Raw genomic sequence first — 15,089 nt, 5'->3', positions numbered from 1 at the left:
TTTTTTTATTTTTTTTTTATAAAATTTGAAAGCGGGAAAAATCCATATATTAGCCGCGTCATTGTATAAGCCGCGAGGTTCAAAGCGTGGGAAAAAAGTTGCGGCTTATAGTCCGGAAATTACGGTAACATTGATACAGATTTACGGTGTTTGCAAACTCAGAATGGAAAGAGCTCTTGTGCTCCCTGAGTGTTGCTGTCACATGGCTCTTTGCAAGCAGTGATGCAAGTTCAATTGGAAGCAGAGATGTCAAGAAATTAAATATTCTGTCACATGTTCCTGTAATGGAATCACATCCACAGGGAATCTTTTGATAAGGACCTGTTTCATCTAAACATACACACAAACAACAAACACAACACCTGTAGATACAAAAAGTAGTATCTTAGATTTGTCACAAACTGTATTAAATTAAGCAGATCAGGAAAAGCAAAATTTTTACGCAATTAACATTTTGCATGGACAATCCCTAAAATAAGTAAAGGACAGAATGTAAAGCCTTTTTTTATATATACAAATACTGTAAATGAACATATCTAAACAATATCAATTATGGAATTTGTGTATATAAACAATCCTGCTGATCATATGGAGGCAGGATAAACTCAGTTTATTTATCTGCACACACTTAATGAAAATGGCTGTAAATTGATATGCACACTTCTGCACACACACAGCACACTATTTGACAATTTCTTTATCATTTCTATTTTTTGTGTATATTTTATATATTTGTATGTATTTGCCTTTTGTAACCTTCATTTAGTCTAAGGAACTTTTAGAAGAAGAAAAAAAATGTGTTGAGCAAGTGAAAAATAATCTTTGAACTATTCATCAAGCTACAAGACACAGGGATCTTATTAATGAGTGCAATACCTAAAGAGGATAATTTGTGCTTCTGTTAACATACACATTAAATTATGCTCTTTGTCATGGCTGTGTTAGTCATGGCTGATTAAAAAACAAGCGAGATGGATCTGAATTTCTAGGGTCAATACATATTAGGGCTCAGTTGTAAAGCTAAATTGTTGTATTTAATTTGTAACATGATTTGTTTTGTATTCATTGTGAAGAATTGATTAACTAAAAATGAATAGTTATAGAATAGAATAAAACCAAATATTTTTCACATATTAAAAATACATGTAAAGAATAGATTTAAATATGCTTTTGTAACATGCAATGTACACTGAAAACCCTAATAAGTTGACCCTACTCAAATGATTGGGTAAATTCGTTCCCTCAATTGAATTGAGTAATGGCATCTCCAAAACTTGTGTGATTAAGCTCACATAACTTGGTGTTCATATAGAATGAATGTAACAATTTTAATGCAAGGTAACTAGATGCAAGTAGACTAAACTCAGATTTGTTATTTAAATGTTGTTGTTTCAACTTTATAATTTGTATCTAATGGACTCAAATTTAGGTCATACAATAACACAGCTTTAAATAATGAAGATTGTACAATTTTCTAAGTAAATCATTAAATAAACGTATTTCTCAACAGCAGTAGTTGTTCTAGCTTGTTTGGCGCCCTGAGCGAAACCCGCTTCAAAACCCCTCCCCAAAGTTGTTGACCCCGCAAGATGCCGTCCTGGGTGACTGCCCATGTCGCCCATGCCTAAATCTGCCAATGCTCAAAAGAAATACACCTGATCTTCAGTTGCACATGCACAAGGAGAACTGAAATAGCATTAAGAGGATCCATCTTGACCCAAAGGGATAAAGATCACCATAATGGTGACATCACTTGAAACAATTATTTGAAACAAAACAACATAAATAATACTACAAAAGAGCTAAAACCTCTATGAATTTGTAATAACTACTATTTAAATGCCAGATGCTCTCTTTGACCAAGGTAACAAAATGTAATAATTCAAACCTCAATTTTGTACTTAATAGTTTGAGTGAAAATCCTACATCTAAGAACAATAAGCTCAATTAACTTTTTTTGAGCCCAAAACTTGACATTTATGTTAAATTAAGACAACTTTTTCCAGTAATGACAACATTAGGGTTTACAGTGTGCACTGTAGTAAACCTTTACTTGATTTGTTATTTTGACATGATTTGCTTCGGTAATTATAAATATAGTGAATATAAATATTTTGGTTTGGTTTTGTCAGTAATTTATTCTCACAGCAAGGGGATGAAAGACAGACAGAGAGAGAGAATCTGAGTAAAATGCTGGCAGTACAATTAATCACCTGCTCTAATCAAATTACACTAACACAGGCTTATCTCCTCCACCCCATGTTTTTCTGCTTTCATACCACTCCCTCTCTCTCTATCACTGGCAGTGTTCAGCTGCAGCAGACTGTGTGATGTGTCTTTTACAGAAACAGTGTTGTGAATGTGCAACACTTTTCAAACGATTAGTGTTGGGTGAAAAAACATCATGGCTGGAAAACATTGTTAAAAATGTACGTATACACTTCCGCTAATGAATCTTATAGTCCCTGGGCCAGTAGTGCCCCTGGAGCAGTCTTGGTTTCAGTGACTAACTCAAAAGTGCTGATATATCAAGACTGTATCAGTAACTCTTGACTTCCTGAGTTATTCTTACATAGGATTGAACCTGAAACCTTTGTATTAGCTGCTTTATCCCCAAAACAGAAGATTGCCATCATCCAGCACTTCATGTGGTTCCAAACCAATAATATTTTACACTGCAGGGCAGGGCTGGACTGGGAAGAGAAATCGGCCCGGGATTTTACATGGCAACTGGCCCCAAACTTGTCGAGAGGGGGGTTATCATGTCCCATTTGGCACGTTTCGGGCCAAACTAGCGGCCCGCTCAGTTCTCCCGATGGTCAGTCCGCACCTGATCTATGAATGATTACCAGTCCAGGGCACAAAAGGAGATATTATGCAGAATATCAGCCTCAGTCTCCATTCTTTTTATTGCATCTTTTTCTGTACAATGAAAGTAAATGGTGACTGAGGGATATATGTTCTTTTGGGTTTGACAAAAGAAAGTCATATGGGTTTGTAACAACATAAAGATGAGTAAACAATGACAGAATGTTTTTAGGTGAACTAACCCTTTAAGCTCTGTTGACAGTATCTGTGGCAACACACTGAAGCTTGTTTATTGTGTTGACAGAAACGTCCCTTTAAAGCTGATTTGAGAGCAGTTATTTGTTCTTCTTAATGGTTGGTACTTGCATGGCTATGCTTGAATGTTCTCAACAGAACACACAGGACACAAGTAACAAGCTGTTTGTTTGGTAGATTTAAGGCTCATCGATGAAGGGAAGTGAGATGGATATGGTCCTGTTCATTGTCCCTCTAGTTGCTGCTTCCTGATTTGAGTCGTTGTGTACTTCAGGTAGAACAGAATAACCTAAATGTAACTATTTTTAGAAAAGATGTTTAATTCATGAAACCTCAGCTTTTGCTGTGCTGAGGGGAACAGGAAATTGAGAGTGCGAAACAGAGATAAGGAGAAAGAAAGTGTATCTTTTTTATGGAAGGAAGAATTGTAATGAACCAAACAGTTCAAAAACATGGAAAGAACATAATCAGTTGTTTTAGTGACGAATAATCAATTCAATCAAAGCTTTGCAATATCATACTGAAAGATAATTTGAGAGGAATGTAGAAAATGTACCTTACCTGTCATGAGATCTGCAAATGAAGATGATCAACAGAAAAAATTGTCCTTGTGAAGAAATGTAGCTAATTTGAATTCAGGTACTATTAAATCTAAAAGAGATAAGATTCAGTCAGCAGGCCAGTATCACAAAATGAACCCTGAACGAGTGATTAGGACTGGTATCATCCTGAAGGGGTTTATTAAAAAAAAAATATATATATTTCCTTATCTCCCTAAAACAATAAATATATTACCTTACCATAAATATGCAGAAATAGACATACTGATTTGAGTCTAAATTATTTTATTAGGCCTATGTGAGAAGAAAGAGACTGTGGAGTGATATGAGAGACATGAAACTAGCACAGTGTACAGTAAGAAACATTTAGCTTAGAAGTCATGGTTCACTAATCAGAATCAAGCATTCCAGAGAGCCGAGAAATAGAACACAGCAGTCGGGTTCTGGAAGTAAAAATCCCATTCATTCTTTCATAAGTGAAATGAAATCTTTAAAGACAGACCTGTAATCTCTGAGGTTATTCATCAATGGTATATGCTTCTGTTGAAGCTGTCCGTCTGCAGTATTCTTACTTCATTTAAAAAAATTGTTTTTTAATTTAATAACAGAATTCCTGGTGAAGACTTACACTATGATCCTGAGGGGGAAAATCCACCTATCAGAGAATCAAAGCCAACAAAGCGCACGCAACAAACGAGCCATGCAGTGACCGCCCACTTAAATAAAACACTGTGAATGACGCAATCAAGTCTCCCTACATTCTCAAACTACTTATAGATTTGCATATCTGAAAATTTTGAAGTAAAATCAAAACACATTTTCTTTTATAACTATAGCTTCTGTAGGAGCACTGATGGGAGGGTTGTGTTCCCCGTCTGTCGCTCACTTCGACGTTGTGTCGAGTGAAGCAACACTAGGGGACTTTCTTGAAGGCCTCGGTTACCTCTGAACTTGAGAAAAGGTAAATGAGAATTTGGCAGAAAGAATTTGTCCCTGGACATACGGGTATAAAGGGAGGGAAGCATGCATCTGTTCATTCAGATTTCATTTTCGGAGCCGAGCGGTTGTGTGATCAGCGAGCTGAGATCACTTACTGTTCCACTCACCTCTGCAGAGCATATGCTGTTCTACGGCGCATATCAGCGGCTTTCTCCTTCTCTGCACTCAAGTGCAGCTTTGTCCCTGGGCGCTTCAACAGCGCTGATAAAAAGAGTTTATTTTCTCTAAAAGAGCAATACACAGCTGGCAATGAACATCCTTTTCAGGAAGCGTCTTTGTAAAGATGTGTGTAGTTCCTGGATGCAGTCGATTTCTCTCCACTCCTGGCGGTCATAGATGCTGCCTCGTGTGTCTGGGCCACGATCACACTGAGGCGGCATTTGTGGATGGTTCATGTTCTCACTGCGAGAACTTAACCATGGAAACGTTGTGGTCGCGGCTTTCCTACTTAAAGAGGAACGCCACTCTAGCCACCCCCCCCGCGTCGCTTCTTCTTCCCATGGGATTGAGGATGACCCGGCTGGCGATGGAGGCGATTTGGGGATGGCAGCGGGCTCGGTTTTGCTGGGTAGATCCACACAGAACCACCTTGAATTCGTTGACTTCCGTCCGAGCTCGAGGTGTGAGCGGTTCACCTCACATCCAGTCTGTTTACTCACTCTAGCTCCCTGAGCTGGATGATGAATTTGCCACTGCATCTGACGCAGAAAGACTGGACTGGAACCCTCGTACTCTCTGCAGTCTTCACTGCTAGACGATTGGTACCTCAGGTCCGGGCGCCGCTCACAGCCATGTAACCCCCCAGTCCCCGACTGCCCGCAATCGACCTCCTCGCTCATCGAGGCGGCCCACGGGTACTCGGAGGTCCCCCAGGTGGACAGAGCGGTTGCGATCTACCTGTGTCCCGAGAACGCCGCCACCTGGCGGGATCGCCCGCTGCTCCCCTCCAAGGCCTGTAGGATGACATCGTCACTGACTGCCAAAGCCTACAACACCACTGGACAGGCTGCCTCTGCCCTGCATGCCATTGCCCTCCTGCAGGTTCACCAAGGCCTAGGCACTCAAAGATCTGAACTTGGGTAGTCCTGACACCAACATGTTGCAGGAACTGCGCTCTGCGACAGACCTCGCCCTCCGGGCCACGAAGGTCACAGTGCGTACACTCGGGCAGGCGATGGCCACCCTCGTGGTCCAGGAATGTCACCTATGGCTGAACCTGGTCGAGATGCGGGAGGTAGACAAAACTCGCTTTCCCAACACCCCCGTCTCCCAGTTTGGTCTATTCGGTGACACCATGGATGACTTCGCAAAACAGGTTTTGCAGGTGAAGAAAAGAGGCCATTTCCCACATCATGCCGTTCCAGCACGGGCCATGCTCTGTCTGCTTGCTGAGGGTGCCCTCCAGCGGCTTCCAAATGCCAGGCAGCTCCACCTCAACCTGGGCTCAGCTCTCAGCCCCCGTCTCCCAAACGTCCTCGAGGACCCGAAAGGCTCCCAAGTATTCCTGAGATGGATGACCCAGGGAACTAGACGTTTGCTACGGAGCTGCTAAGCAGACCACTCCGTCCCCAGGTGGGGTCCACGAATTCAGTGGAGGAATTCCCTGACCAGGCCCACTACGGGTACTAAAATTACTCTGTACTGGAATAGGTGCCCCACAGGATGGGCCCTTGTGGATGAATCCCCCTGTGTGTATTTTCAGTCCCCGCTGTCCCCCGGTCTCCGTGTTTGTAGTAACTCCTCCCTCGCAGCAGGTAGGATCTACCACCATGCCAGATAGCCCCAGCCACTTTAACTATTTGCGAGAAACATAGAGTGAGAAAAGGTGCGGCCTGCTCCCATGATTGGCACGTCGCAAATTCAAGTTCAAGTTCAGTCGCTTCACTCGACACAACGTCTCGTTCCCTCCATCAGGGAACGGAGGTTACAACAGTAACCTAGAAGTTTGTTTGGCTGTTGATTTCAAATATTGACAGTCTTTCTCAGGAATCGCTTACTCCACCTTTAAAATGAAAACTAGTTGAACTGTAACACCGGCAATGTTATCGGACAAGCCGGTTCCTCTGCAATGCTTTCTGTCCGGTGTGTTAATGTTGTAGTTATGATATAGTTTATGTATAAGATTTAACAGTCATTTCTTAAAATAAAATACTGTTTTTAATATTTTACTGTGAAATCAGTGCAGGCTATGTCATATTCTGTCTCAACACAACAAATTACTGTGAAAAAATAAATGTGAATATTGCACTGCATTATGGGAAAATTGTGTTTCGTTTGAAGTCCCCATTTTGGTATTTAGTGTTCCCTTTTGATGGGACTTTATCTTATTTATTTCAAATTAATTTTCTCCCAGTCGGTGCAATTGTGTTTAAGAACACAACTTATTGTACTGTGATGAATGGAGAAAATAGTAAATTTAGTGGTTGACATTATGTTGGACCATGGAACTACACTATATGATGCATTTTAAAGTAAAGAAGTAGTATCATTTTAAATTATTAACAATGAGGAAGGGATTTTTACAAAGCTAGTCTATATTATGGTTTGTTTTATTACTCATTAACTTTTTATCATGAGTTGTTAATCAGGCACGCAAGATATCAACACTCAGCATACAAAACTCAACGATGGTAACAATGAACAAACACTAGATACAAAAAATACAGATGATCATTGTAATTCTACAACACAGCATTGCTACATTACAGTAAATTCTTTGTCCTTTGTCATGTTCACTGCAAAGTCACAGTATACTATTGTCTTTTCATTTTAATAAGTTGTAGTAATACTACTGTAAAATATACTGTGAAAGTCATGCAACTAGTAGCCAGGAATTAACTGAATTAACAAAAAAAATTTTTAACATTGTGAGCGTGCACTATTACACACTAAAAGGCCAACATGGTAGCCGCTTTGAAATCTTTAGAATGATTTAAAGAGGTTATATAAATCATCCCCTACACTGTAAATGACTGTTTAGGACAGATCATTCAGTGACCATGAAATGCTGCATAGAAAATCTGTGGTGTCTTTAATCAATAAACTCACAGACCCAAGAGATGCTAACGCTATCTGTCTCCGTCTCTGTCTCTCTCTCTCTGCTACGCACATATGATTAAAGACTTTAAATCAGCCATATTAATACAAGTAGGGAGTCTAATCTCATAGCTCTTTAAAAAGCTGCCTGGTTCATGTATTTGTTCATTTGCTATTGAAGATTTATCCATCTCTCTTATGAAAGAAGTTTTGATTGAGTGAGTGTGTTTGATTCGACTGGACAGTTTATGTTGAACTGCGAACGCAGTTTATGTTGAATTTTGGACAAACGCCCACCCTCTGACCTGACACATTGTTACATCTGGATGTGTCCGTGTCCAGCGTGCCATGTCAGACTGTGTAGGATGTGTGTGTCCGTGTTCAGTAGGACAGTCGCTGTCAGCTCTGTTTCACATACTTGCCACCCTAGAGCCACATCTGTCCCCAGATCAGCAAAGACTGTCACACTGCATATCTGTGCACATCACCCTTCAGACACACACACACACACACACACACACACACACACACACACACACACACACACAGTTGTGTTTCCATGTTTTATGGGGACTTTCCATAGACATAATGGTTTTTATACTGTACAAACTTTATATTCTATCCCCTAAACCTAAACCTCACAGAAAACATTCTGCATTTTTACATTTTCAAAAAACATAATTTAGTATGATTTATAAGCTGTTTTCCTCATGGGGACCGACAAAATGTCCCCACAAGGTCAAAAATTTCGGGTTTTACTATCCTTATGGGGACATTTGGTCCCCACAAAGTGATAAATACATGCTCACACACACACACACACACACACACACACACACACACACACACACACACACACACACACACACGCATACACTTTGTCATAGTCTATATATAACCATAAAGATACTTACTTACACTTTAATAATAATGGCTGTGGCGTTAGGAAACTGCAGCTGGTTAGTTGACAAATACCAATAACTTTAAACTGTAGTTGACAAATGAAACATTTAGGCATACATAGTGTTGAAAACACTTTGCTGAATGTACATGTAGAGCTTCAGAAATGTACAAATCTTAAGGAATCCTCTGAAGACTGGTGGAATAGAAATTCCTTGAACCTTTACAAACATTTCGCTGCAGGAGAATGAGTTCATTACTGAGACACAATGCCAATGCAGACTTTTATTTATTTTTTTACCAGAGATTGATGGAGAAAGTTTAAACAAGAGAGACGTTTTCAGTGACATATTTATGTCAGTATAAATTACATCCACATGGGACTAATAAAAGTACTGCAATTTGCACTCATTGTTTTGCCGAATTTAATTATCATCAAATCGCAACAATTGATGTCTTAATTGTTCCAAAACTTCTTTATTTGATTATTTGAACCCTAAATTATTTGTAAATATTTGTCTATATATACTGTGTATGTATGTGTGTATATATATATATATATATATATATATATATATATATATATATATATATATATATATATATATATATATACACACACAGTATATATAGACAAATATTTTGGTATATTTAAATTGGTATATTTATTCACCAAAGTGGCATTCAACTGATCACAATGTATAGTCAGGACATTAATAACATAAATAATGACTATTACAATTTCAAAACATTTTCAGAACTTCTTAAACTACTTCAAAGTGTTCTCGTCAAAAAAAAAAAAACTCCACGTGCAGCAATGACAGCTTTGCAGATCCTTGGCATTCAACCTGTCAGTTTGTCCAGATACTCAGGTGACATTTTACCCCACACTTCCTGTAGTACTTGCCATAAACGTGGATGTCTTGTCGGGCATTTCTCACACACCTTACAGTCTAGCTGATCCCACAAATGCTAAATGGGGTTAAGATCCATAACACTCTTTTCCAATTATCTGTTGTCCAATGTCTGTTTCTTTGCCCAATCTAACCTTTTATTTTAGTTTTTCAAAAGTGGTTTTGTCTTTGCAGTTCTTCCCATAAGGCCTGTACCCCTGAGTCTTCTCTTTACTGTTATACATGAAAATGTGACATGTCTATTTCTCAAACTAGAGACTCAAGGTGATGTACTTATCCTCTTGTTTAGTTGTACATCTAGCCTTCCACATCTCTTTCTGTCCTTGTTAGAGCCAGTTGTCCTTTGTCTTTGAAGACTGTAGTGTTCACCTTTGTATGAAATCTGCAGTTTTTTTTTGGGCAGTTTCATGCATTGTGTAGCCTTAATTCCTCAAAACAATGATTGCCTGATGAGTTTCTAGAGAAAAGTTTTTTTTTTGCCATTTTTTTACCTAATATTGACCTTAAGACATGCCAGTCTATTGCATACTGTGGCAACTCAAAAACAAAGACAATGTTAAGCTTAATTTAACAAACCAAATACCTTTCAGCAGTGTTTGATATAATGGCAAGTGATTTTCTAGTACCAAATTAGCAATTTAGCATGATTACTGAAGGATAAGGTGTTACAGTGATGGCTGCTGGAAAAGGGGCCTGTCTAAATTTGATCAAAAATAACTTTTTTTCAAATAGTGATGGTGCTGTTTTTTACATCAGTAAAGTCCTGACTATATTTTGTGATCAGTTGAATGCCACTTTGGTGAATTAAAGTACAAATTTAATTCCAAAACAGCAAAATCTGTATATTATTCCAAACTTTTGTCCACCAGTGTATAAATATAGATGCTAAAATGTATTCTTTTATAGTTCTCTGCAATGTAAAATGCTTAAAATAATATTTTTTTTAAGTATGAAAAATTAGTTCAAATAAATTTACCTTGATAAGTATTGTTAACCATTATGGTGAATAGTGGAGCTTGAGCTTAGGTTGAGGAAAGGTACATTTTATAATTGTTCTACAGTACATTGCTTTACTTGTTGAGCAATTGCTACACTAATGAAAGCATATTATTTCCAATTAACATGCATTTACTGCATTAGTTAGTTCAAGCTAGGTAAGTTCTCTCTACTTGAAGTATTTATGTTGAGCTTACATGGTTATTTTAAGTCCAGCCAAAGAGAAACATTTTAAAAAGTGCCTTTGAAATGTGTGTTAGCTTAGTATTTCAAGTTAAAGGTGCTGTAAGTGATTTCAGCCATACATTTTCTACGAGACTGAGCATTGAATACACTCTTTACAAAACCCCAAATTCCAAAGATAACAAATTAGCTTTATTGAGGCCGACATTGTGCAGAAATAGTTGTTTAAAACCACAGCAGCAAAATAGCATACTCAGAAGACAACTGTTATGATCAACATGACATAAACATTTTTTCCTGTGTCCATTACACATAAATGAGTGTAAAGGAATGGCAGTTTTGAATCCTTGGCTGTGTTGTTCATAATGCTCATCTGTAGGTATTTAGGAGGAAATTCACATACACATATCCACCTTATTTTTCAGCTAAACTAAGGTGCCTCATTATCAGCCTTGAATGTGGAGCACTTCCGGTATCAGCCACTTCCAGCTATTTTAGCAATAAAAAAAATACTACATTATGCTGCTTTATATTACAGGCTGGCAATATATGTCGTCATATTATTATCATTAATAATGATTTTCATAAATGTGTTGGTTTTGAAAGCATATAGTTTTACCATAAATCGCATTTTGCCATTGTTTAATTACACACTGTTGCTCTGGCAGAATGAATGAGAGATCAGGAGCTAACAGGAAAGTCCTCCGCGCCATCTGACACGCCGCCCTCCACAAATTTGACACAACCAGCAGAGAGAAGAAAGCTGCTAGGCAAATGCTGCTTTAAATTTCGTTGCACCAAAATGGCATCTTGTTTCATCTTTTTCATCTTGTTTCAATTAATAAACAGATTTTACTCTCCATTCTTGTCAGAGAGAATTTTCTTTTTCTTAACGGTGCATAGTAAACAGATCTCGCATTCAGCATGGCTTATGAAACATTGCCTTTGGAAATAAATAAATAAAGACATTATTGGAGGTTATGCAGGTACATATAAATGGAGGTTTACATGGAGACAAGAAAGACTGCATCATCACGATTATGATAAAGTAAGAAGCAGATTTTATTAACGTCTCTTAAATACAACAACACAGAGCAACAAGTGGTTGATTTCCTCTTTTACTATAAATGCTGCAGTTAGAAAATTATCTGACATTAGGACAACATTCTGCTGTACATCCTGTGGTTGTGTGATAGTTTATAAACTTATATAACTAAATTCTGGTATTATTATCCTTCTATTTACAGTATTTACATTGTGGTCAATAACAGTGGAACTTTTACACATTTGCCAGAAATGCAGCCGATGCTTACTTCCACGTTGTGAAATAAGGTGGATACACACACGCACACACAAGGTCCTTACAACACACACATAATAAGATTTCCTTCTATGTGCAAAGCCATTACAGGCTGACTAAATCAGTTTGAAAGACACTCACTCATCTTTATTGTATTATCTTGCTCTGTCCTGTACTTTCTCGCATTTACAATTCACTGTGTCATGCATTATCATCTCTCTCTCTCTCTCTCTCTCTCTCTCTCTCTCTCTCTCTCACTGCCTCTCTTTCTGTCCTTTTTATGGAGCTGGTAACTTATGAAACAATAATTTTCTCATATAGCCTGCCTAGCGGCCAACTACAAAAACAAAAATTGCTTGTCAGATGCCAAATCTCATGCTCAAACACACCATCAAATTTACATCAGTATGCTGCATAAAGGTGAATTCAATAGAAGATTGAATTGTCACACACTTACCTCTTGGCTCAATACAAAGCATTCATATTTCAAAGCTGCATGTTGTTATTTTTGCAGGAAAGTGAGTAAATGGTATATTTGAACAGTTTAAGAATAATTAAGGCGGGCTCTGTAGCACCACCTTTTGACTAAATTAGTGGGGTCAGTTTCACCTACAGTCACCAAACTTGTTACATATATTGTTTTCATCAAGCCACACAACTTTCAAAATCATAGACTTTAGCTCCACCCAACAGGAATTCAGACATTTTAGATTGAATTTGGATTTGTTTTTTAATTACAGGCCCTGAACTTTTAAATACTCCTCCTTTTAGGATACATGTGACACTGTCATGAATTTCAGGCAACATTATGCCAAGACACTGAAGATGCTAAAATGCAAACAGAGTTTTTAGATATTGAATGGTGTTGTCATGGCGCGGCAATAAATTAATCGCATATAAGGAAGCGTCTCATATCTTCTGCATGCATTGTGTGATTGTCAGCAGGAAGTGTGGCTCTTACATCAAACTTTAAAATAGTCCTCTTATATTTACTTGAATTGCTTCAAAATGGTTTTGATTAATATCAGGACACAGCTGATGTAAACGTTTGAAGGGATTTTTGATATCTTAAATAGTATTTCCATGGCAATGCATTCAATGTTATTATTCTTTTCTTTGTATATTCAAATGCTTTTGCTAAATTTCCAACTCATTTTTTATATATTAAACAGTGTTGCCATGGTAAGGCAATAAATGAATGGTGAAAAAATTAGAAACAGGAAATGTCTCTTGTATCACATTTGCATGTGATTTAGATAACAATTGAGCTCTATGTTTGGTAATAGGGCTAATCACATGGACATGGTTATTGTGGGTCATGGAACCCTTCAAACATTTTTAGAATAATATCAAGACACCGCTGATGTAAAATTGTTAAGGGATTCTTGACATTTTAAATAGTGTTGTCATGGCAATGGATCAATTTACATCATGTTGTAGTGTATACAGGTGTATTTGACACACTCAGCCATATGTTTAATCATGCTTATGACATGAATGTGGTTTTGGTGGGTCACAGTCATAGGGCCACCAGCTGGCAACAATAGATCTGACACATCGAATAGACTGTGAAAAAAATAACCCCTCTTATTTTCACCCCTGTCACATCAAATTTACTCAGACTAGTGTCAAATGTAACATCGTAAGGAGATTCTTGATATCTTACATGATATTTTCATAGCCACAAGTCAATTAACAATATTATTTTTTGGACTGTTCAAGAGTTCACACTTGCAGTAATTGCACATTTATTCCATTTGGCACACACATCAAAGTTGTTAACCATTATGTCTGAGCAGAAGGCAAGACATGGTGTCTTACTGTATTCTCGACCAAATGCATGTGCCCATCGTGAATTGTTTTTCGAAGGGAACCGGGTTGAAATGGACCCATGGTGCTTGGGTCCGTTGTCGCTGCTTGCAGCTATATTATTTTTTGTTATTTATAATTTATTTAAACTACAAGCTCTTGTGCGTTTCATCATATCCTGGTCCCAAATAAATTTTCTAGCTCAAAGTCTAGTGTGACTGCCCCTTTACTGAGTCCAGATAGTCACATAACCACATCAGCAAGTGTAATTATAACGTATTACACCATTGCTAACGTTTATAACTACATTAAACCCATATTACAATTTGTACTGCTTTTTCTACATGCACTTTTTGCAATAAGTGTGTTTAACTAAAACAAATATTCTGGGCTACATTTGATTTGTTTTCACAACAATAGATTTTGATTTGCATGTAAAAATGAATACCCTTTTTACCATTTTGCAGTGTACAGTTTGACATTTGTGAAGCTGTTTGTTTTGTATAAATGCTTAACATATACTGTGAATTCAACCAGTCATCATCACAAAATAAATTCTGACAGTGTTATAAGTTGAAGCAAAGGGGTCTTGTATCACTATGAAGGGGTATATGTCATTGTTGTACAGACTGACCAATCAAAATCAAGTATGCCAGAGAGCCTTGTGATAAAATGCTAAATACATATATATTTTTATTTGATTGGTCATCTGTGCCTCTCCTGTGTTTTAATTTAATCAAAAAATACATGTTATTCTCTCCCTTTCTCTCTCTTTCTTATAGCTCTTCTCTATGCCACCATCTTTGGTAATGTGACGACTATCTTTCAGCAGATGTATGCCAACACTAACCGTTATCATGAAATGCTCAATAGTGTTCGTGACTTCCTGAAGCTGTACCAGGTGCCCAAAGGCTTGAGTGAGAGGGTAATGGATTATATCGCCTCCACCTGGTCCATGTCCCACGGTATTGACACTGAAAAGGTGAACAACCTGTAGGCTCCAATTATCCAGCATGCAACTCTGGACATCTCTCAGTAGCTCATGAGTTTGTGTTATTAGCTCCTGTTTTGAAATGTATTGTTATCCATTAGTGTAATTCTTTAGCGAGATGCCTTCTCATGCTGTGTGTTTTGACTCGTCCTGTCTTGAAGTCATTTAGACTCAAACCACAGGAGGGGAACAGTATGACTCTGTGGATTTGAAGTCTCTATTGGGCAGTCATTGGCAGAATGCTCCAGCTGTCCCCTCTCTCTCTTTCTCCTTCCCTCTCTCTCTCACTCCCTCTCTCTCTCTCACTCTCTCTCTCTCTCTCTCACTCACTCTCACGT

The 15,089-nt window shown here is 38.0% G+C and overlaps 1 protein-coding gene across 1 annotated transcript in view; it reads left to right on the top strand.

The window, feature by feature from the left end:
• The window catches only part of LOC127656752 (potassium voltage-gated channel subfamily H member 1-like), an 85,535-nt gene that overhangs the window by 41,515 nt on the left and 28,931 nt on the right, over positions 1-15,089 (top strand). The window contains exon 10 of the mRNA XM_052145223.1: positions 14,543-14,742. Within this exon, the coding sequence (XP_052001183.1) occupies positions 14,543-14,742 (200 nt within the window). The remainder of the gene's footprint in view (positions 1-14,542; positions 14,743-15,089) is intronic.

Source organism: Xyrauchen texanus, chromosome 16 (assembly GCF_025860055.1).
Source record: "Xyrauchen texanus isolate HMW12.3.18 chromosome 16, RBS_HiC_50CHRs, whole genome shotgun sequence".
Taxonomy (NCBI): Eukaryota; Metazoa; Chordata; class Actinopteri; order Cypriniformes; family Catostomidae; genus Xyrauchen; species Xyrauchen texanus.
The sequence above is the reverse complement of the archived record's forward strand: the minus strand, read 5'-3'. Positions and strand labels throughout refer to the sequence as shown.